The sequence below is a fragment of the Bos grunniens genome, chromosome 5, assembly GCF_055505025.1.
Source record: "Bos grunniens cultivar Pamir isolate PY7600 chromosome 5, Bosgru_T2T1.0, whole genome shotgun sequence".
Lineage (NCBI taxonomy): Eukaryota > Metazoa > Chordata > Mammalia > Artiodactyla > Bovidae > Bos > Bos grunniens.
This window is the reverse complement of record NC_141169.1, coordinates 11,797,551-11,820,368: the sequence shown is the minus strand read 5'-3', so window position 1 is coordinate 11,820,368 and position 22,818 is coordinate 11,797,551. Positions and strand designations below refer to the sequence as shown.

The 22,818-nt window shown below is 35.3% G+C and overlaps 1 protein-coding gene across 11 annotated transcripts in view; it reads left to right on the top strand.

The window, feature by feature from the left end:
- The window catches only part of PPFIA2 (PPFI scaffold protein A2), a 502,390-nt gene that overhangs the window by 294,003 nt on the left and 185,569 nt on the right, over nt 1–22,818 (top strand). For 8 of the 11 annotated variants that reach the window (XM_086398875.1, XM_086398874.1, XM_086398872.1 and 5 more), the window contains 3 exons: nt 3,265–3,366; nt 14,489–14,653; nt 19,218–19,292. In XM_086398875.1, the coding sequence (XP_086255001.1) occupies nt 3,265–3,366; nt 14,489–14,653; nt 19,218–19,292 (342 nt within the window). The remainder of the gene's footprint in view (nt 1–3,264; nt 3,367–14,488; nt 14,654–19,217; nt 19,293–22,818) is intronic. The other 3 variants (XM_086398878.1, XM_086398877.1, XM_086398882.1) reach the window with 1 other exon arrangement.

Here is a 22,818-nt window from a genome sequence, read left to right as displayed (position 1 = left end):
TGAGATTTGCTGAATTGTATGGTAAGCGTTTAGCTTTGTTTAGCGAGATTTTAGTATCACCTTACAGAATTTCATTAGGATTAATGAGATAATCAATATAAATTGCTTGGCAGAGTACCTGGTGTATGGTAAGGGCTCACTCAATGTTAATTACCTCTTCTATTATTATTATTAATGTTATCTAGGAAAAGTTGATTTAAAAAACTCAGTTCATGTGACAGTATGGATGGAGAAGTTGGTACAGAATAGAGAAGTGTCAGAGAAAAAGTGTAAAAACATTTGATGATTAACTCCATACAAGACAGCTGCATCTACTTCAGTCCTAGATTTTCAGGATGTCCTTGTCTCACACTTGTAACCCTGCATGGAAGAAATATGCCACTTCCTAGATCCCCACACTCCCTTTGGACTAATTAAGAAGGATCATATCAGGTAATTATAAGTAATGGTTATGTAAATCTCCAGATAAAGAAGAAGATTGCTGAATGTCCTCCAACTCTGAACCATACATACATGCCAGGTCAAAATGGTATAGTGGGAAAGCCCTGGAAGTCCAGTCTGGAGAGCTGTATTCACAATATACCTCACTATGGGTTATGAGCTTTGTGAACTTGAACTTTTATCTTGGTAATTCAGTTTCCTCAGCCATGAAATGGAAATGAGACTCCCCCACTAGTTACTGAGAGAGTAAAATAGGATAATGAATGTGAAAATAGTGCCTGGAATTTGAGAGAAAGTTAATAAATGTAAGATTAATCTTAATACATGGAGTCACTAAATAGCTTGTTCAGAGTCAGCGCCATGATAGTAAACTAAAAATGCAAAGTCGTCTGTCACTAGTAACATCTTGACTAATATCTGTCATTGGTTATGAACACATGACTGTTTCAGTGAATTTATAGATTCGCATTTTCTTTTATTCACTAGGCATAAAAGCATATTTATTCTAGAGAGTTTTGATAGCAAAATACATAGCATAAAGCCAAAAAAACAAAATTCACTTATAATTTTACCATCTGGAGATAAGAAATGTTAAAATTATAAATTATTTTCTTCTGACCTTTTTTCTTTCTGAAGATAGTAAGTTAAACCTCTAAAAAGATAATCCAGATATGTTTCACTTTAAAAAATGGTATGATACTACATTTACAGATTTGATTAATATTTTGTCTTATGATATTCGTGTAAGTTTGCATGTGTTCATGCTAAGTCCCTTCAGTCATGTCTGACTCTTTGCAACCCTCTGGACTACAGCCCTCCAGGCTTCTCTGTCCATGGGATTCTCCAGACAAGAATACTGGAGTGGGTTGCCTTGCCCTCCTCAAGGGAATCTTCCTGACCCAGGGATTGAACTCACGTCTCTTCTCTCTCCTGTATTGGCCAGCGAGTTCTTTACCATTAGTGCCATCTGGGAAGCCCTATTCGTGAATATAGGATTAATTTTAAAAAGCAGTGCAGGTTCTTTCTTACTCTCTTCTTTTCTCCATCAAAACTATGCAGTTTATATGAAGAAAATTTTGTTTTCTATACAAGTGTTGTTTTTTTTTTTTCTACTTGTTGCTTATTTCCATTCTCCACTTGAATAATATACTCAGAATATGAACATTTAAGCAGGCAGCAATCAGAGGAGAAAACATTTATCTGTAATGCCAGCCAAATGAAACAATGAACTCTTTCATCTTGATTCTAAACTCTAAATGTCTGCTCCGAGGTTTTTGAAGTATCCAGTTGGTTTGAAGCCACTCAGAGAACCAGCAAAATAAGTGGTTGAAGCGGGCAAAAATATAAACCCTAAACCTTTCCCAGCTTTGCATAATCATCATATTCATTTACTTTTTACTAAATTTGCCTTTGTGAGGGTTAGGTCAACCAAACCTATCTCTCCATTTTTGCTTTTTCTTTTTGATATTCTGACAGTTCTTTCCCAGTCTAGTCCCAAATTTTCCCAAATACTTAACACATTTGACAGCCATCAATTTTATTAAAGAACCACTGTGAAGAATTTTATAATAATATGGATATGTTAAAATTACTTAAAAATATTTATTTGTAAATTGGAGTAACAGAATAGTTCAATAGGTGTTTCTGCCTTCTTTTTAAGCATTCTTTATTGTGTCTAAACACACTACCTAATGGTAGAAATACTCACATTATTTAATCTCTGATCCCATTTTGGGGAAGGAAGCCATTGACAATTACTCCAAAGTGTCATTTGTAATGGAGAAAGGATTACTCCAGAATATGTTGTTGTTTACTTGCTAAGGCGTGTCCAACTCTTTTGTGACCCTGTGGACTGTACCCTGCCAGACTCCTCTGTCTAGGGATTCCCCAGGCAAGAATACTGGCTTGGGTTGCCATTTCCTTCTCCCGGGCATGTTCCTGATCCAGGGATTGAACCCCCATCTCCTGCTTGGCAGGCAGATTCTTTACCACTGAGTCAGTCACCTGGGAAGTCCTCCAGAATATATTACCTGTGTTCTTTTATTGAAAATAAATACTAGTTGAGCACCCACTATGTCTTAGACACTAGGACTTTAGCAGTGAAGTCAGTTAAGTCAGTAAAGTCCCACTTCACATGAAGCTTACCTTTCAGAATGAAAAACTGAGCAATACATAAATTAATAGGAGACTCTCAGATAATGATATCAAGTATTAGATGCATTTTATTATTATATTATATATATAATTATATATTATAAATATATTATATTTATTATTTTGTAGGACACAGGTGTATTCTCTTTCTTCATCCTATTTAATAAGTACACTTCTTAATCTCTAAGTAGTGTATTTAAGAATTTTAGCTTGGTGTTGATGGTAGCTGTTTTTTCCTTATGATGTAGTACACCCAGTCTAAACTTTGTGATACGGAGTGAGAGTGTAAGATCTTCAGAGTTGTTCACAAAATTAGCAAAGTTTAAATTATTCCATATTATCAATATGTTATCATACTAATGTTAAATTCAATATGCTATATCTGATACATTCTGAAATATATTTTATACTCTCATCTGAACAGTGTATTATAATATTATGTGTATGTTAAGTATCATGGACTAGCATTTGTTGAAGGTTGGAATGAGGTTGATTTAATGACAGCAATGTATGTATACATAACAGCAAGGTATAGTCAACTAGGCCATTTCTTTCTATTCTTTACACTCAAAAGTTTATATTTTGATGGTTTTTTTTTCCTTCCTGCTAGAATACATTTTTTAAAAATCTGGTATATGTCTTCAAAAAATTTTTTTATTCCCCTTTCAGGAATTTGCTGCTCTGACAAAAGAATTAAATGCTTGCAGGGAACAACTTTTGGAAAAGGAAGAAGAAATTTCTGAACTTAAAGCTGAAAGAAACAACACAAGAGTAAGTATAAAACTGCCTCTGCTTGGAAGTAATTCCATAGTTCAGTGTCTTATCTCTAATACATTCATAAAAATAGAAGCCTTTAAAAACTTCAGGAAGACTTCAAGCAGACACCAACTTATTGTCTGTTACTTAGAGTAAAAGAGAATATACTACAAAACTCAGAACAGGAAGACCAGAAACCTAAATTATAGCCTTGCCTACTGAATCATGGTGTTGCCTTAAAAAATGTTAGTGTTTCTTCTGACCTTTGTTTTTTTTTTACTTTAAAAGGAAAAGTGGCATTTCCATTGTGAGTTCCAGACTGTTTTGCAATGGAGTAGGTGGGTCATGCTTTAGACACTGGGAGTGGGTAAGATGGTAGGGTCACAGGTTTGAAAGGGGAGCATGATTTTGCCTTCTGGGTACTATGAGGGAATGGCCTGACATTCATCCTCACCTCACCCTCAGAAAAACAATGATTTTTTAAAAAGATGTTAAAAATGTAAATCACTGAAAGAGGACTCTCCTAATTAAAAGAGGCATACCTTTTCTATTTTAGAAGCTCATGAAGGAGACTTCCAGTTATGATATTTTTATTTCATGAACCTGATGGAAATTACAGTAGTCTGCTCTTGAAAACCCATGTATTTGTTTAATCACATGACTTGCTATCATCAGAGGTACCTTATTTTCTAGTTCAGAAGAAAAATTTACTAAATTTCAGACTGTGTAAACTGTCATATTACTTATCAATGAGAGAAGTTTTTCTAGTAAAATAATGTAAAGTAAAACCACTTTGGTGTGACTGTAGTTCAATTTCAATATGAAGTAAGTGAAAATATTTGAAGTGTTAAGAGTTCTGGCAGATTAATACTGAGAGAGTAAGGTATGTTAATTATGTACTCATTGTATGCTTGGTCTTAGTAACATAAAAATGACAGCTGAATATTGTAAGACAAAACATGAATAAAGCTAGAAAACATTTTTTCTACCTTTCTAAATGATGTGGAGGATTTTTGTTGTTGATTACATCAAGGGAAATAGATTTATGAAGCCTTCCTTGTGCAAACCATTGATTTATATGTAACAACTTAGTTACATAATCACCTCCCCCACCACCTCAGAAATATCGAGGTCTGAAAATCAGAAAATCTTTACTCTTCCCCTATAATGCCCTATTCTGTTCAGTTCAGTTCAGTCACTCAGTCATGTCTGACTCTTTGTGACCCCATGAATCGCAGCACGCCAGGCCTCCCTGTCCATCACCAGCTCCTGGAGTTCACTCAAACTCACATCCATCGAGTCAGTGATGCCATCCAGCCATCTCATCCTCTGTCGTCCCCTTCTCCTCCTGCCCCCAATCCCTCCCAGCATCAGAGTCTTTTCCAATGAGTCAGCTCTTCGCATCAGGTGGCCAAAGTACTGGAGTTTCAATACCCTATTAAATGTTGCTAAATATAAGATTTTTAAATGGATTTACATAATAGTTTCTCCTTCTGTGTGGTGTATTTTTCTTCTTGCTATAAACACCCACTTACTGGTCATGGAGAGAAAGCAACAAAGTAATGTGATCTCACACCCAAAAAGAATTTTTTATTAGATTGTGGGAAAGTTTGAGTAGAATTGAGTGTCTCAACTTCTAGGGTCATGATAAGCTTGTGACTCTCTCTTTTAACATTGAGAGGTTAACATATGCTTACAAACTAAAATAGATAACACAGAAAACACAGTTCATAAAGAGAACTCATAAGTGGATGGAGGTTTTGTTGTTCATTTTGAGTATCAGCAAAAACAATAGATCAAGAGGTAGGATATTTGAGTGAATTATATCTGTTCTCAAATAGAAAATAGAATTTTCAGAGGAAGATGAATGAATAAATTTTATCTTGTGTATCGCACAATAATAATGGTAATCATATAGTGACATATTGATTAAAGGTGAAATGTCTCTCTCTCTGTTTTACGTGTTTCACTCACATTATCCTCACAGCAATCCTATTGTCCCCATTTAACTGATGAGAAAACTAACACAGCAACTTGCCCCAAGACACACAGCTTGTAAGTGACACACCCAGAGAGTGCGCTCTGTGGCTTCATCAATGGCTGTATATTTTAAAAAGCATATTCCTGTTACTCACAAGTAATGTGTGACCTAAGGGATTATCTCTAGGAAGGAGCAGAGTTTGTTCAACTTCTTGTAATTCAGCCCCAATCTGTTTAGTAATCTATTTTCTATCAGCTGTGTGGAAAGTAATGTGCTAGGTATTTATTCTGATGTCACAGGTAAAGCTGTGGCCATTTATCATTTTGTCACTACAGATAAACCTGATCCTTGCCCCCAAAATAAAAGTGTACAAAAAAAAAAAAAAATCAAAGTAATCACTAGAGTTGCTCCTAAACCCAACTGCCTCAAGTAATTAAATTGAGAAAATCCAAATAAAGTCATGTTAATCTTATTCATGATTGTACAAAAATAAAAACTTCAAAAATTGTAGTGCATATTTACAGAAACATTCAAAAATCTTTATTGTTTAATATTTCCACACTAAAAAGAATGTAGAAAAAAATAATGAAACAAAATTTGTTATTCCTAAAACTTCTCTAACCATACCCATGCAAGTTGTATTTGTAGAAAACAGCATTCCTGCCATTTTTCAACATACTGAAATCAACTGCTGAAAATTACCATATTTTTGCAGAATTATTCGAATTAAAGGGTGAGGGAAAAATATAAATATTTATATAGTTACTATTTCTTAATATAAGAGTAGAAAAGTTTTGTTGTTGTTTCACTCTTGCTGTTTGTTGTTTCAACTGCTCTGGTACCTGAAGAGCTCAGAGATGACTTATTAACAATGATCCTTAGTTTAAATTAAAGACTGAGTTTGAAACATTCCTTACTATGCCCTTACTTTTGTTTTGAGCCAAAAGAATTATTTTAAATGAATGTTCAAATAAAATCAGACACTAAAGAAAAGCTTCCCATTCTTGATCAGCCTGTCTGTACAAGTTAAAATCCCTCTAAAGTTGTTTCCTTGAGGAGTAGAAAGTATAATCCAGCTGAGAAAAGGAAGACCCTGGTAGTTAAAAGCAGATAAAATATGTGTGTGTTTGGGTTCATGTATATTTTTTATCAAGTGCTACAATAGGTTATGACAAACACAAGAGTGAGTAAGGTACAACACATGTTCTCCCTACAGCTATTCAGTGTGGGACTCAAACGTGCATAAAACCCATTGTCAAACGATGGGTCATGTCCAGCCCTTTTGCAACCTTATGGATCATAGCCCACCGGACTCCTCTGTTCATGGGATTTCCCAGGCAAGAATACTGGAGTGGGTTGCCATTTCCTTCTCCAAGGAACTCTTTTCTTAATGTGAAAAGAAAACAAGATCCTGTAGGGTACCTAAGCCATGTTTGAGAGTAAAGGATACTAAGTGGACTGATTAAGAAAGCAATTTGACTGTTTTCATTTTCCGATGCTGCTATTGTGTTATTTGACCGTATTACAGAGGCCAAATTAGTTTACAGGGCAGAATACATTTCTACTTGAATATTGTATGTGATTGAAGATAATTGCACACAAGGTGATGTTGTAGAAAGACTTATAGTTTTAGAAATTTAGTTTAAAAATTCTCAGTGAGGCAATATGTGTCTATGGATATAGGATTTGATATGTTTATGTGTATAAATATCCAGGCTGTGGTCATTTAAAGTGAATTCCAACATAAATTAATGGCCACTCACATCGTCCCTCCAGTCCTTTGAGTGTATACCAAAGGGTGCCTTCTGCAAGATTCATTAAACATCAAAGTTTTGTTTCTAGCAAAGGTGTACAAATTAGTAGACTGTTAGTGGCATCTTAGGTAAGTTCCTTTTTATTTGTAATAGGTTTTCATTTAAAGCTTAAAAGCCATAGATACCTTCTAGATTAGAACATTTTCTGGCCACGTTCTCCAAGATAGATAATTTACAAGCATTATTACTTCAGTTCAACAACTATTAAGCCTCTATTATAGAGAATATTTTTCTAGGCATCAAAGAGTGTTCAGAATATTTAAACTGTCAAACTCTTTAAAGAGTCTGGTTTATATCACTAAAAACACAACTGTTTTTGTTATTACATGGACGAGAGTTCCCAATTGCACAAAACAGTACAGTCTGCCGTTTTAATCAAGAAGGCTTTAATTAAAGCCTATGAGAAATGTCTAAACTGAGCTTACGTGCATGATTTCTAGGACAGCATTTCTTAGCTTTGTGTTTTTCTTCCATCCGATGTCCCAGAGACACGCAGCCTCTGCTAATACCTGTACCAGCAAGAGGGATGCCCCCTGCCCAGCTCCTGTCCTCACCTGACTCCCCTCAGAATCTCTCCTGTGCAGGGGGCCGGCTATTAAGTCACACGTCTGCCACCTGGTGGTGAACATGCCTGAGAAGTGTTTTTTGGAGTGTCCATTGGAATGATGGCATTCAGAATGTGGGGGCCTATCAAACATGGAAGATACATTCAAAAGATTGGGGGCAACCTGAGATGTTAGCCTGCATTACCACCCAGATTTTATCATACTTGTTTTCATATTAAAATTCCAAAAAGCAGCAATACTGATATGTATCTACCCAACAATACAAATAGACTTCTTAGACAAAAATAAAATCTCCTATTCACAAAAAAAGATTAATAATATCTCAATACTGTATTCAGCCACGTGCATATGGTTCTTCAGTGCACAGTTATGCTCTCATTAAATATCAATATTATCCTAATATTTTGTAACCTATGGACTACATAGGTATTCATCAGAATCAACATCAGTTCAGTTCAGTTCAGTCGCTCAGTTATGTCCAACTCTTTGTGACCCCATGGACTGCAGCACACCAGGCTTCCCTGTCCATCACCAACTCCTGGAGTTTACTCAAACTCATATCCATTGAGTCGATGATGCCCTCCAACCATCTCATCCTCTGTCGTCCCCTTCTCCTCTCACCTTCAATCATTCCCAGCATCAGGGTCTTTTCTAATGAGTCAGTTCTTTGCATCAGGTGGCCAAAGTATTAGAGTTTCAGCTTCAAAATCAGTCCTTCTAATGAATATTCAGGACTGATTTCCTTTAGGATGGACTGATTGGATCTCCTTGCAGTCCAAGAGACTCTCAAGAGTCTTCTCTGACACCACAGTTCAAAAGCATCAATTCTTCGGCACTCAGCTTTCTTTATAGTCCAACTCTCACATCCATACATGACCATTGGAAAAATGATAGCTTTGACTAGATGGGCCTTTGTTGGCAAAGTAATGTCTCTGCTTTTTAATATGCTGTCTAGGTTGGTCATAACTTTCCTTCCAAGGAGTAAGCGTCTTTTAATTTCATGGCTGCAGTCACCATCTGCAGTGATTTTGGAGCCCAAGAAATAAAGTCTGACACTGTTTCCCCATCTATTTCCCATGAAGTGGTGGGACCGGATGCCATGATCTTCGTTTTCTGAATGTTGAGCTTTAAGCCAACTTTTTCACTTTTCTCTTTCACTTTCATCAAGAGGCCCTTTAGTTCTTCTTTGCTTTCTGCCGTAAGGGTGGTGTCATCTGCATATCTGAGGTTATTGATATTTCTCCCGGCAATCTTGATTCCAGCTTATGCTTCATCCAGCCCAGCGTTTCTCATGATGTACTCTGCATATAAGTTAAATAAGCAGGGTAACAATAAACAGCCTTGACATACTCCTTTGCCTATTTGGAACCCGTCTGCTGTTCCATGTCCAGTCTAACTGTTGCTTCCTGACCTGCATACAGATTTCTCAAGAGGTGGGTCAGGTGGTCTGGTATTCCCATCTCTTTCAGAATTTTCCACAGTTTATTATGATCCACACAGTCAAAGGCTTTGGCATAGTCAATAAAGCAGAAATAGATGTTTTTCTGGAACTCTCCTGCTTTTTTGATGAATGTAAAATAGAATAAAAAGTAAAAACATAACAAGAAAATGGGAAAATAATTTAATATATGCTACGTATATGATACCATAAAGTAGAAAGATCTTGTTTTCTCCAACTGGTCACAAAGCCCTATTAGCAAATATAAATTCCAATTCTAAACCTTGATTCCTGGACCTGTGTATATAGACCCATACATATCCTGAGAAAAATTGAACCTTGCTTTCATCACTAATTCTGAGTGTATACTTACAGAAAGGGAGCATCCCAGCCTAGCAACGTGTTGTCTCTCAGCTTAAATCAACATAGTTTCTTCCTTGGATGACTTAACCATTCTTTAGGATTAGCAGCTTCTGAAGATGTGATGGCATGGTAAAACCAGGGCTGAGAGCATCAGGCCATTGCATTAGCTCTTTCACTGTTTTTTTTTTTTTTTTTTTTTAAGGAGGTAGTGTTAAAGTAGTGTTGTGTATGATAACAGGATTGTTAGCAAAAATCTAATAAGATGGTGTTACTGGTAGAAGCATAGCCATTAGAGAAGGCAAATCTATATTCAGAAAAAGGGTTTATTACAGTAACAAAAAACGGCTGCTTTTTTGATGGGAGGATTTGACTTAATCTGCTTGCTTCAAGATAAATAGTTGGTTTCCAATTATATTGTATTCAGAAGTTCAAGGTTGATGGCTACAGCAAATAACTTGGCTATTGGTCTTGGGTAGTATCCTATCAACCTTGATGATGAGAACCCCATTTTGTCAGGCCAGTGAATAAGTCCTATCCCTGAAACCATGGTCACTATTTTATGCCCACTGAGAAAATGCTGTGGTGGTCAAATAAATAGGCCAGTTTATCCACAGGATGAATCATTATGTCTACCAGATTATTGAAAAGCTGTACACCAGTGAGCACCAAAAATGTAGTTTTAGCTTAGAGCTAATATCCAAAGAAATGTTTGCATTCTCTTTTCCTTAGGGAAGATTTCCTGATTATCTATTGCTTCAAAACAGACCATCCCAAAATGTAATGACACAAGCAATATTTTGCTACACTCACAGTTCTATGGGTCAGAGATTCAGAAAGGGCACGGGTACGACAGCCCTTTTCTGCTCCGTAAGTTTTGGGCTCTCAGCTGGGATGACTTGAGGTCTAGTGGGCTTCCCAGGTGGCTCAGTGGTGGAGAATCTGCCAGCTGATGCGAGAGATGCAGGAGACACAGTTTCAGTCCCTGAATCTGAAAGATGCCCTGGAGAAGGAAATGACAACCCACTCCGGTATTCATACCTAGGAAACCCCATGGATAGAGAAGCCTGGCAGGCTACAGCCCATGGGATTGTTAGGAGTTGGACACGATTGAGTGCACATGCAGTGACTGGTAAACAATTTATTTTTTTTAATCTGAAAAAGAAAAAAATATATAGTGTTACTCATTTTCCATGGTGAAAATACTCCCATTGTTGCTGATTTCAAACTACCAACATGCTGTCACCGAATGCAGAGTTGGGAAAAAATGCACAGTAGTGAACCATTATATAGTATTTCTATTATTCAAATAAATTGAAGTAAACAACGCCGTGGACATTGGTAATAGTAAAATATAATAAGATAATTAGGAAGTGATATATTTTGAATGGTTACTATTTTTTAAAAATATTTAATTATTTGTTGTTGTTCAGGCTCTAAGTCATGCCTGATTCTTTACGACCCCATGAACTGCAGCACGCCAGGCCTTCCTGTCCTTCACTATCTCCTGGAGTTTGCTCAGACTCATGTCCATTGAGTCATAAGCTTACATAATTTAAGCTTTACTTAACTGTGTTTAACCACAAGCTCACAAGATTTCTGAAAATTATCCTTTACCATAAGATGGTATGGGCCAACTTTAGCCTATGGTCTTCAGGTGGTGACTCAAATATCTGGGGATTGAAAGGTCTACTTGTGAGATGACTTCTTTGCTCTTGTGTCTGGCACCTAGGCTGGAATGACTGAAAGACAGACAGGTTTAATTGGGACTTTACGTATAAGAACCTCCATATGAGCTCTATGGCACAGTGGTCTCAGCGTAGTGAGTTTTTATGCAGTGGCTCCAGGACCTAAGAGCAAGTGTTCCAGTGAGCTAGCTGGAAACCGCATTGCCTCTTAGGACCTAGACTCAAAAGTCACAAATTGTAACTTCACTGTACAACGCAGGTTGGTCAGAACAGTCAAAGGCCTCCACAGATTCAAGAGGAGGGAACATAGGCTTTGTTTTGCAAGGTAACTGCTCTAAGTGAAGTCATGCGTGGTCACCAAGACAAATGAGATGTAACTTATCAGTAAAGTGTGGCAGCTCATTGGAGTTTGGGGGATAAGAGTATTTTCTAAATTTACTTTTTCTAATTCTTGGGGGTGCCTTTTTATTTTCAAAGTAGTTCCAAGTTTTCCGAATAAGATATCTGGTAAGGCTCTGAATTCATCATACATTGTAATTCAGTGACCTCTCCTAGATCAGGCTCTTTCTCTTTTTTTCTGTTTTGTCTTGGGACCTCAATAAGAGGCTCTTCTGAGCAGCCGCAGCAGCTTCTGGGTTCTCTGAGCTTTGACCTACATCTTAAAACCTTATGCTAGTCATTTTATTTCTTTTAACTCTTCAATGCAGTTCAAAGCAGCCAGCTCACCTCATTGTCCTTATATTCCTCCTGCCCTTCAAAATGGTCTATTGTCCCTATGACTCAGTCCATCAAAGCCTTACTTTCAGAGACACCTCATTTCAGAATAACTCAGGTGGTCATTTAACTATCCATGAATCATAGAAGATACTGTTCCTTCTTTTGATGTTAATTTAATTATTGATTTTTCAAATCTATCTGGGTCAGATATCCCAGATTCCCATTTGTCTGAGGAGTTCTTACTTATAGACAGAGCTCTTACAAACTCCTGTTTTAATCAGGGTTCATTTATTCATTTAACAAAAATTTGTACACATCTATTATGTGCCAGTCTTCTAGGCACTAAGAGATATGGCAATGGACAAAATAGGGAAAATATTAATAAATAAAAATACTTTCTTTCCTCATGGACCTTACATTGTTTTTTGAGAGACAGACTTAAACAAGGTGAATGTGTACAATAAATGGTGAATTAGATATAGACAAATACCGAGAAGGGAAAACTAATATTAGATAAAGTTGGAGAAATAGGCAGAGCTCTATAACTTATGTGAAACAGCTTGGATTTAAGCAATGCACACATCTATAGATGTGTCTATAGAATCTATATAATTCAGGGGAGTAGAATACCATGATTATAATAAGAGGTTGGTAAATAAAAGCTCTTTGAAAATAATGATTATATCATCTTTATACTGAAGAACTTTAAATATTATTTTGATGCTTAAATATGATTCCTACTGACTGATCTATATACATTTAGTATCTCAGATATTTGTGTTTTTTTGTGTTAATAATAGGCAAAGTTTTCTGACATACTGAACCATAATTAATGACAGTGAATACAGAAAAAATAACATATTAAGAACTGAGAAACATGACACTAATATGTGACACTGAAATTAATAGTAGTTTTGTGGGAAAACTAAATTTCTCACTATAGTATGAGCTTTAGGAAAACTCTTGAAAGATAATAGTTTTTCTTTACATCTTTCCAACTCAGTATCTTATATCTGCCTTTTCCTATATTGTTTCAGTAATCCTGCTTGTTTTGCCTAGACACCATTTGTTAGCCTATGCTTTCACTAGCCTTCTGAAAATCTTTTCTCCTTACTAGTCATTTGTTGTTCAGTTCAGTTCAGTCGCTCAGTTGTGTCTGACTTTTAGTGACCCCATGGACTGTAGCACGCCAGGCCTCCCTCTCCATCACCAACCCCCAGAGTTTACTCAAAATCATGCCCATTGAGTCAGTGATGCCATCCAACCATCTCATCCTCTGTCGTCCCCTTCTCCTCCTGCCTTCAATCTTTCCCAGCATCAGGGTCTTTTCCAATGAGTCTGTTTTTCCCATCAGGTGGACAAAGTATTGGAGTTTCAGCTTCAGCATCAGTCCTTCCTATGAATATTCAGGGCTGATTTCCTTTAGAATGGACTGGTTGGATCTCCTTACAGTTCAAGGGACTCTTGAGTCTTCTCCAACACCACAATTCTTCACTAGCAAAATTTTAATAACTGATAACAGCTTTTTCTTTTTTTCATATATCTTTGCTTTTAGTTGCAGAACTGCGTTATAAAATAAAGGTGAAACTCCAATTCACAAAACATTTAAAAGCAAAATTTATTTGGGAAAAGTCAGAGCATAAAGTCTGTGACAGAATGAAACATTGTTCACTGGACTTGCCCCTAATCTCTGTCGTGGCACCAAAGACTACTCTGGGTGAATGTACATTCCAGAGCAGACAGTTTAATAATTATGTCCTTAATCTCTTTCCCCAAAATGACTACTGCTGGTCTCAATTACTATATTCCAGTTGGCTGCATATATTTTTCTGTTATGTAATCCAAGAATTTAATTGTGAATAAAATCATTAGTGTTACCACATTAATTACTATAGCAACATGTGATTGTCATTATAATCAAGTTTAAAGCAACATGAAGTTTATGCTCATTTCCTTCAATTTAAAAAATTTAAATTATCAGATATAAGTGAAATTAATTTTGACTTTGAATTCTATTTTCTAATAAAGTCATCATTGTATAACATTTTTCAATAGTTATCCTATTTATTGGATCTTCCCCTGTGGCTGAGCTGGTAAAGAATCCACCTTCAAAGCAGGAGATCTGGGTTCAATCCCTAGGTGGGGAAGATCCCCTGGAGAAGGGAAAGGCTACCCATTCCAGTATTCTGGCCTGGAGAATTCCATGGACTGTATAGTCCGTGGGTTTGCAAAGAGTCGGACTCGACTAAGCAACTTTCATTTTCACATATGGTGTTTTCTAGTTCTCCTCAACTTAAACTGAAGTTATTAAATCTTATAAAAGAATGCATATAATTCACATTATATTTTAAATTTAATAAATTGTTATGTGATAGAAATGCAATTTACTCTTAGTATATTTTTGAACCCTGGTTTATGAACTCAGGTTTGTGTTTCACTGATGCTACCTGTAGGATAATCTGATGTTATCATTAGATAATATATAAATCTTCAGTCTGCTAAAGTAGAAGTCCTCTCTGTGCATTAGTGACCTGTATTCATAAGGCAATTACATTTTCTGTTAAACCCAATAGCTATTACTGGAGCATTTGGAGTGCCTTGTGTCACGACACGAGAGGTCGCTGAGAATGACGGTGGTGAAGCGACAAGCCCAGTCACCCTCGGGAGTGTCCAGCGAAGTTGAGGTTCTCAAGGCGCTGAAATCTTTATTTGAGCACCACAAGGCCTTGGATGAAAAGGTATAGTACTGGGAAAGGATTATTACAATTTGATATGTCAATTATAACTTCAATAAAGCTGAAATTAAAAATCAAACTACTGGAAAAAAGGTATAGTATTACCAAAAGATTTCAAGCTTAACTCTGCTTTTGTCATCATCGTCAAGCTCCTTGTCTTCATCCACGACTCAGTTGATTGCTGTAGTCAGGCAGTTCAGAGGAACATATTTGAGTTACAGGAAAAAATCACTCAAAAAATGCAACTGGACTATTTCATGTATATTATTAATATTCATAACCACATTCTTTTGTTTAATCCCACTGAATCTATGGCTTATTAAGACTCCTATTATAGCACGCTATAGTCCTAGTCTAGAGGGCCATTTGAAATTTAATACTGTCATTTAGCCTTTCTTTCTTTCTCCCTTTCTCTCTTATTCTCTCCCCACCCCGCAGTCTCTCTCCTCCCTGCCTCTCTGAAGTGTGTCGCCATATAGAAGACTCCTAGCTGACAGTAAAACATCTTGAGATGTAAATTGGATGTACTTTAACCTTTAGAGATTCATATTAGAAGTTTAGGGTTTTATTTGGGGAATTTCTAATAGCTTAGTACTGAACACACATTTTAAAGAGTCTCCACATGGGGCAGCATAAGGCATTAGTAGCAAAATCTGCTTTAGGTCTTTTTTAAAGTAACTGTAAGTTCTCTTAACTGTTACTCAAATAAGTTCTATGGACATTAATAAGCCAATATGATGATAATATTCTTTGGAGATTAGTAAGGCTTATGACACGATTTCAATTTTGTTAAATTTCAAAGATTAAAATTTTAAAATTAATAAGGCTTTAGGATTTTCTACAGTGGGAATTGGGGCACTTCATTGTAAATTATCTGACAAGTTCTGAGCACTAAAATCCAAACTAGGGATTATTACTCAGTTATATATAGATTTTGAGCATACAGATACTTTTGCTCTATTTAATATTTATATCCATACATATTTTTATCATCAGTCTTTCAGATGTTCTTAGAGCAGGGGATTTTGTGCATGTATAAGGATAACTACAATTCTGTCTTCAAGATTATTAATAAGAAACTGTATCTTATTTTTAATTTTAGTATAAGAGGCAATTAGTTTATAAATAATTTTGAATAAAACACAAATGGATATTATATAAAAATCCCTATCTATATAATATCAACTAATATAAAACAGTAATTTAATATCTTTAATGTTTACTTTCTTATTATATTTCTTTTCTTAGTATAAAACTGCATTAATAAGAATTAGCAAGACTGTACATTTATACAATAGTTTATGTGTTAGACTTCTTGGCATGTATTTGGCACACTTTCTTTACAAGTAAGGAGTTCATAGCGCTGGAGTTCACATGTCAATAACAGGCTATGTGAAGCAAAGATATATACAATGTGATATGGAGTCACAGGAAGAGTTGCAACTAATTGTGCCGGAAGAAGTAATAAGAACATCAAGAATGTCTTCACAGAGGGGGTGACATTTGATCTGGGTATTAAAATGTGTAAGGGTTGTTAGGCAGAGAAGTAAAGATACTCTAAGCAGTATGCTCAATATGTGAACTAACCAAGAGTGTTGAAAAGAGCATGGCCTATTCAGAGAAAATCTAGCAGTTTTGAGTGACTTGAGTGAGGGTCTAGAGAGTGAATAGTTTTGGCTGTTCCCCAGATGTCCCACATCACTTAAATGAGGGATGCTGTTATGAAAAAAAAATGAATAGATGGCAATAAATAAAACAGCACTTCATACAAATATGAGTACATTTAAGAAGAAAATGGTTGTTGTACAACTTAGGATCTAAAAGTAATTTAGTACATATTAAAGTTCAGTGAGCTTAGCATAAGCTATTTCATACTGTGACCATAGGAACTGTAATAGGGTTTAGTAACTCACCAGAAGTACCCTGGATGTTGCTAAGTTCAGGGCCAACTGAACTGATTGTCAACTAAGTAATAACAAATAGCCTAAAGGAAAAGTATTATGAGCATGAACTTTGGAGTTAGACTGAATTAGACAAGTGTCTTAAGTTCTCTAAGCTGTTTTCTCTTCTTTTGAATGAAGAAAATAATAATACCTACCCTACCCAGTAGAGTTGTCTGACATATAAAGCTCCTAGCCAGTACTTAGTAAATGACAAATGCTCAGTAAATGTTAATGAATGTTATTGTTAATGATAAATTTCAGCACTTGACAAAAATTACAAACTACGTAAAGATATTAGTATCACTGTTGATTCACATGCTTATTTAAATTAGCATTTCATTTAATTATTCAGGGGTTGACGTGTGCCTAAGCATCTTCATAAACAATTTTCCTAAGAATAGCTAACAGCTTCTTGTGGTGATCAGGAGAGGTGAGGAGAGACCCATATAAACAAGTACTTACAATATTCTATTTTAAGTGCTATGGTTATCAACATAAAACATATATGAAAGATCAGAAGAAGATGTAATGAAAAACTTTGCCACAGAAGGTTTAGAACACAAGAAGAGCTAAATAAAATACAAAGACTGAGCATAGCTCTGGACAATTGCAATGACTGGCAGTCTTCATTATTAATGTCCTCATTTATATATTCACTGAGCTGTAGGGTAGAATACACACCAATTAGCTAAGACCAGCAGTGATTTTGACATAGTTCTCCAATATGTGTACCAATTTTGTGGGCTAGAGGAAATGAAAAATGTATGTCTTTTAAACATAATACTCTAACCTCTTTATTTCAGTCTAAATGTGATCTGATTAGTGTTGCATATGTTGAGATTAATTTACATTTTGACTATTTCATATTGCTCTTCTCATCAACCAAGATTCTTAGATTTTTATCAGAATATCCATATTTTATATCTAGTATTTTAGGAAATGGTGCATAAAACTTTACAGTCATCTCTGTTAAATATCAAGAACTTCTACTAAGGTTTCTGTTGATATCTGCATTCAGTGGATCAGCAGTCCTCCTCATTTTCATGCCTACGGAATACTTGTTTTGTTTGCATCTTTCCAAGCACTCACAGAAAAAAGTATTTCCCAAGTCAAATCATCAAAGATTTCCTTCTAAGTCACTCTTGTTTGGTTATTAATCAACATAAGTTTCATGCATTTTTATGAACAGTTGGATATTTGTCTAACAGCATTGGTACCTGGCAGCCAATCTGGCATACTTAAATATCGTGAAGGATCTTGTGTAATTACATTTGATATCACATATCCATTTATGCATGTATTATTAATTTTCAGATGTTAAACATAATGAAATATAATGAAAATATCAATGAAATTAATATTAAAACTCCACTCAGGCATTAATTCTTTCTTATTTAAGATGTATTTCAAGAGTTAAGTACACCCAGTGACCTGAATAATTTCAGTTTCATTATGCTGTATTAAAATAATTGAGATTTTTTTTAAAATCTGATTAGAGTCTAGATTCATAAGCTATCACTTGTTTTTTATGTCTGCTAACTAGAAAATGTACTTCAATTTTAAATTTATTATGTATATAGGTTTCTAGATATTCTGTGTATTTAACTTATATCCCCAGTTAAATCTTACTTTAAAAAAGAAAAAGTATTAATTATACTATACCATTAATAAATTAATAAAATTGAATTTTATTATGTAATTTATTTATATAATTACATATTAAAATGCTTACTGTTATATTCCCATGGAAAATCAATGTTAATCATAAATAATCTAAAACTCACCATGCATTCTATTTTAAATTAAATTTATAAATTTTCTTGATGTTTTTAAGGAAAATTAAACTGCTGTAGTCATTTATTTTAGTTTAGCCAAACTTCTTTCTCTGAGCTTTTCTACTTTTGATGCATTTAATATGAAGCATATCTATAAATCTGAACATAAGATAACTAAAACAATTTTAGAAGTTCTAAGAAAACAAAGATCAAAGAAACTTTTCTCTGAGTTTCATTTGTATATGAAACATTTGGAAATCATTACTTTCAAACTGAATGTGCATTCTTTGGTTCTGTAAAATATAATGGTTTAACCTTTGGTATCTGAAAAGTAGTTAGGAATTCCAGAGTAATTACATACTTTCCAATCCCTCAGTTATGATGTAGACCTCTAACTAATACAAAATTAATTTTGTGAGCAATGGGCAACAATTTTCAGGTTCTAAGAATCCTTTGCTTTTAGACAAATTATTTTGTACTAAACATCAAAGGAAAAAACTTATTTTTTAAAGCAGTAAATTTTTTGCCTTTATCTTATGCTTAATCAGTGACTGTTTTTCAGATGAATTCATAATAAACTTTTGAACTTTGCCTCCACTTTGTATCAGAATTCAGTACAAGAGGAGTTGATCTTAACTGAAACACTAGAAGGACTTGTTTGCAAGAAAAATCCCTTGTTACAGTCATATTGTAAAGTGACAACATAGTCATAGTATTCCTGAGCACTTAGGGATATAAATAGTTTAATAGTTTGCCAAATGTGACTGTCTCTGGTAATATTAATGGATTCAGCACAGTTCAATATGTATGGGATGTACATTACTGCACATATTTTGGTTTTTCTTCTAGGTAAGGGAGCGACTGAGGGTTTCTTTAGAAAGAGTCTCTGCACTGGAAGAAGAACTAGCTGCTGCTAATCAGGAGGTAACATACCAAACTTTCTCCTCTTTCGAGGTGCAATATCGATAACATTATATCCCTTGTGTTTCACGTCACATTTATTAAAACTGTCACAAAAAATAAATTACATTCTGTATATGCCACTGAACAAGGCCTGTTCAAACTAGCTGCCAGAATTATGTTTTCTGATTTCTGGTGATTCAGATCTGTCACTAAGAGAGGAAAGGAAAATTATCAAGAGCTAGTGATATGAGAGCTACTGAGATGGGGATTTAGAAAGACTGCAGTCAGAATGCCAGTCCTTTTAAGAAGTAAAACACAGCTCCAAAACTGGAACACATGTCAAATATCTCTTAAATTAGGAAATTGTTACAAATGAAGCATTGTGCCCATGTTTAGTGGCATCATTGAATCCACTCTTTTGCTCTCATTCATGACGTTAAGAAAGTATTTTATAATCATAATCATCCATGAGATTTACAGAGTTGTTTTTCCTTTAGAATATTTTATTTCCTTGTTTGTCTACCAGTGAACTTGGGTCATTGGATAAGATATAGATGAGTGATAGATAGATAGATGGATCTCAAATTAAATGTATTCAGGCCACTAAAATAGCCCCATCTCGCTCTGTCTCTCTCCTTTTCTCTGATAATTATTTACAAGGCTACCTTTTTTCAGAAGTCTGTTCCAGGAATGTAAATACAGGTATTATTATTACTAAACAATTTAGCAAAATCTTCGTACTTTTAAATACTTAAGCAAGTGGGAGATCAGTGTCCCTAATTATAGGTTTGCCAAGAGATTCTTAACAAAATAATACATTTACACTTCACATACAAACAAGTATATATTTACAACCATGCTAAAATTCTTGTCTGGTACGAACTCCCTTGTTTTTTTAAAATTAGCTAGGCTAATGAAATAAGCTTCTATAGGCTTTTGTTTGTTCTAGGTTTAACAATTTAAACTTCAGAAATAATGCATTTCCCATTCTCACAGATGATTTTAGAGTTAGCACCCTTTAACACTTTTCTTTATGTAATCTATTCTTCGGAGACTTCATCCATATCTCCTTCATCCAAGACTTCAACCATGACTCCTGTGAAAAAAGAAACCAAATCTGTAACTCAGCATTCATGCTCTTTTCTGAGCTCCACTAAAGGTTTTAAAAATTGGTTTGGAATCTTCAAGGGCTCTGCTAATGTTTGTATAGATTGTTCTCTGCCACAGGTGTCCAGCAAGCATGAATCAAGGATTAAACCATTTTAGGATTTAATAATGAAGACATGCACTAAAGGGACTGTAAACATTTATAGGCACCCATTGTTCTAGTTAACAAAAAGTTACCATGTGTGCTGACGGGCCTCCCTAGGTTCCCTCGTGCCCCTTAGATTCTATGTGGCATGTTAATGAAGTGAAATAAGCAGTCTTATTAAAAAGAATATGAGATAACTGTATGTTCTGTTCTGAAAGCTCCAAAGCATTCTACTATGGAAAAAGGAAGAGGTTGTACAGAGTGCTCCCAATTTTGCACAACTACAAATAATAGTAATGCAATTTTTAAAAATTAATTAATTAAGAAAATAATGTATTACTATAGGACTAGAAAAAAAACTAGCCAAATTGTTACCATTAGTTGTCTTTGGTGTTTGCAAACATGTACTATATATTTCTATAGTTTTTGATTTTTTAATTAACTTTTCATTATACTTATAAATAAATGAAATAATAAACATTTTAGAGTCAGATGCCATTTTCCATATTAGATTATTCTATTGGTATGTTAATAATAGCAATAGCTAATATTATTGAGTGCTTTAAATCTCTAGGCTTTACGCTAGGTACACATATATCAGCAGAATAATACTGGAAGTTCAGTTCAGTTCAGTCACTTAGTCGTGTCTGACTCTTTGCGACTCCATAGACTGCAGCATGCCAGGCTTACTAGTATTATTTTACAAGTGAACCCAGAGAGATTGTTTCTCCTAATGTACCACTATTCTCTCTTGAAAGTGTGATTGTCTTTGAATTTATCTTAGCTCTATGCATTCACGGGGTTTCGATGCATACATTTAACCTTATCCACACTCTATCCTGCACTAATTTGTTCTCATTTTTCCATATACATCAAAACCACCATAGTTCAGATCTTCCTTATTCTCAACTGGGATATTACAGTAGGGTTTCTGCTGTATAATTCTTCAAGGTTAAATACACTAAGCAAAGCTCCATTCATACTGATTATTATCATATTTTCTGATATATAATGTAATCTATGCCATATTAATATGTTACTAACATAATGATATAATTTACATATTCAGTTCAGTTCAGTTGCTAAGTTGTGTCCGACTCTTTGTGACCCCATGGACTGCAGGACGCCAGGCCTCCCTGTCCATCACCAACTCCTGGAGTTTACTCAAACTCAAGTCCATTGAGTCAGTGATGCCAACCAACCATCTCATCCTCTGTCATCCCCTTCTCCTCCCGCCCTCAATCTTTCCCAGCATCAGGGTCTCTTCAAATGAGTCAGTTCTTCACATCAGGTGGCCAAAGTATTGGAGTTTCACCTTCAATATCAGTCCTTCCAATGAATATTCAGGACTGATTTCCTTTAGGATGGACCAGTTGGATCTCCTTGCAGTCCAAGGGACTCTCAAGAGTCTTCTTCAACACCACAGTTCAAAAGCGTCAATTCTTCGGCACTCAGCTTTCTTTATAGTCCAACTCTCACATCCATACATGACTACTAGAAAAACCATAGCTTTTACTGGATGGACCTTTGTTGGCAAAGTAATGTCTCTGCTTTTTAATATACTGTCTAGGTTGGTCATAACTTTCCTTCCAAGGAGTAAGTGTCTTTTAGTTTCATGGCTGCAATCACCATCTGCAGTGATTTTGGAGCCCCCAAAAATAAAGTCTGACACTGTTTCCACTGTTTCCCCATCTATTTCCCATGACGTGATGGGACCAGATGCCATGATCTTAGTTTTCTGAATGTGGAGCTTTAAGCCAACTTTTTTACTCTTCTCTTTCACTTTTATCAAGAGGCTCTTTAGTTTTTCTTCACTTTCTGCCATAAGGGTGGTGTCATTTGCATATCTGAGGTTATTGATATTTCTCCCAGCAATCTTGATTCCAGCTTGTGCTTCTTCCAGCCCAGTGTTTCTCATGAAGTACTCTGCATATAAATTAAAAAAGCAGGGTAACAATATACAGCCTTGATGTACTCCTTTCCCTATTTGGAACCAGTCTGTTGTTCCATGTCCAGTTCTAACTGTTACTTCCTGACGTGCATACAGATTTCTTAAGAGGCAGGTCAGGTGGTCTGGTATTACCATCTCTTTCAGAATTTTCCAGAGTTTGTGGTGATCCACACAGTCAAAGCCTTTGGCAAAGTCAATAATGCAGAAATAGATGTTTTTTCTGGATCTCTCTTGCTTTTCCAAAAATTTACATATTTATGAATGTTAATAACATAATGATCTCTACTACTAGGGCTAATAACTCTTATTAGCCCAATTTTCTGAGTCATTCTAACATCTTGTTA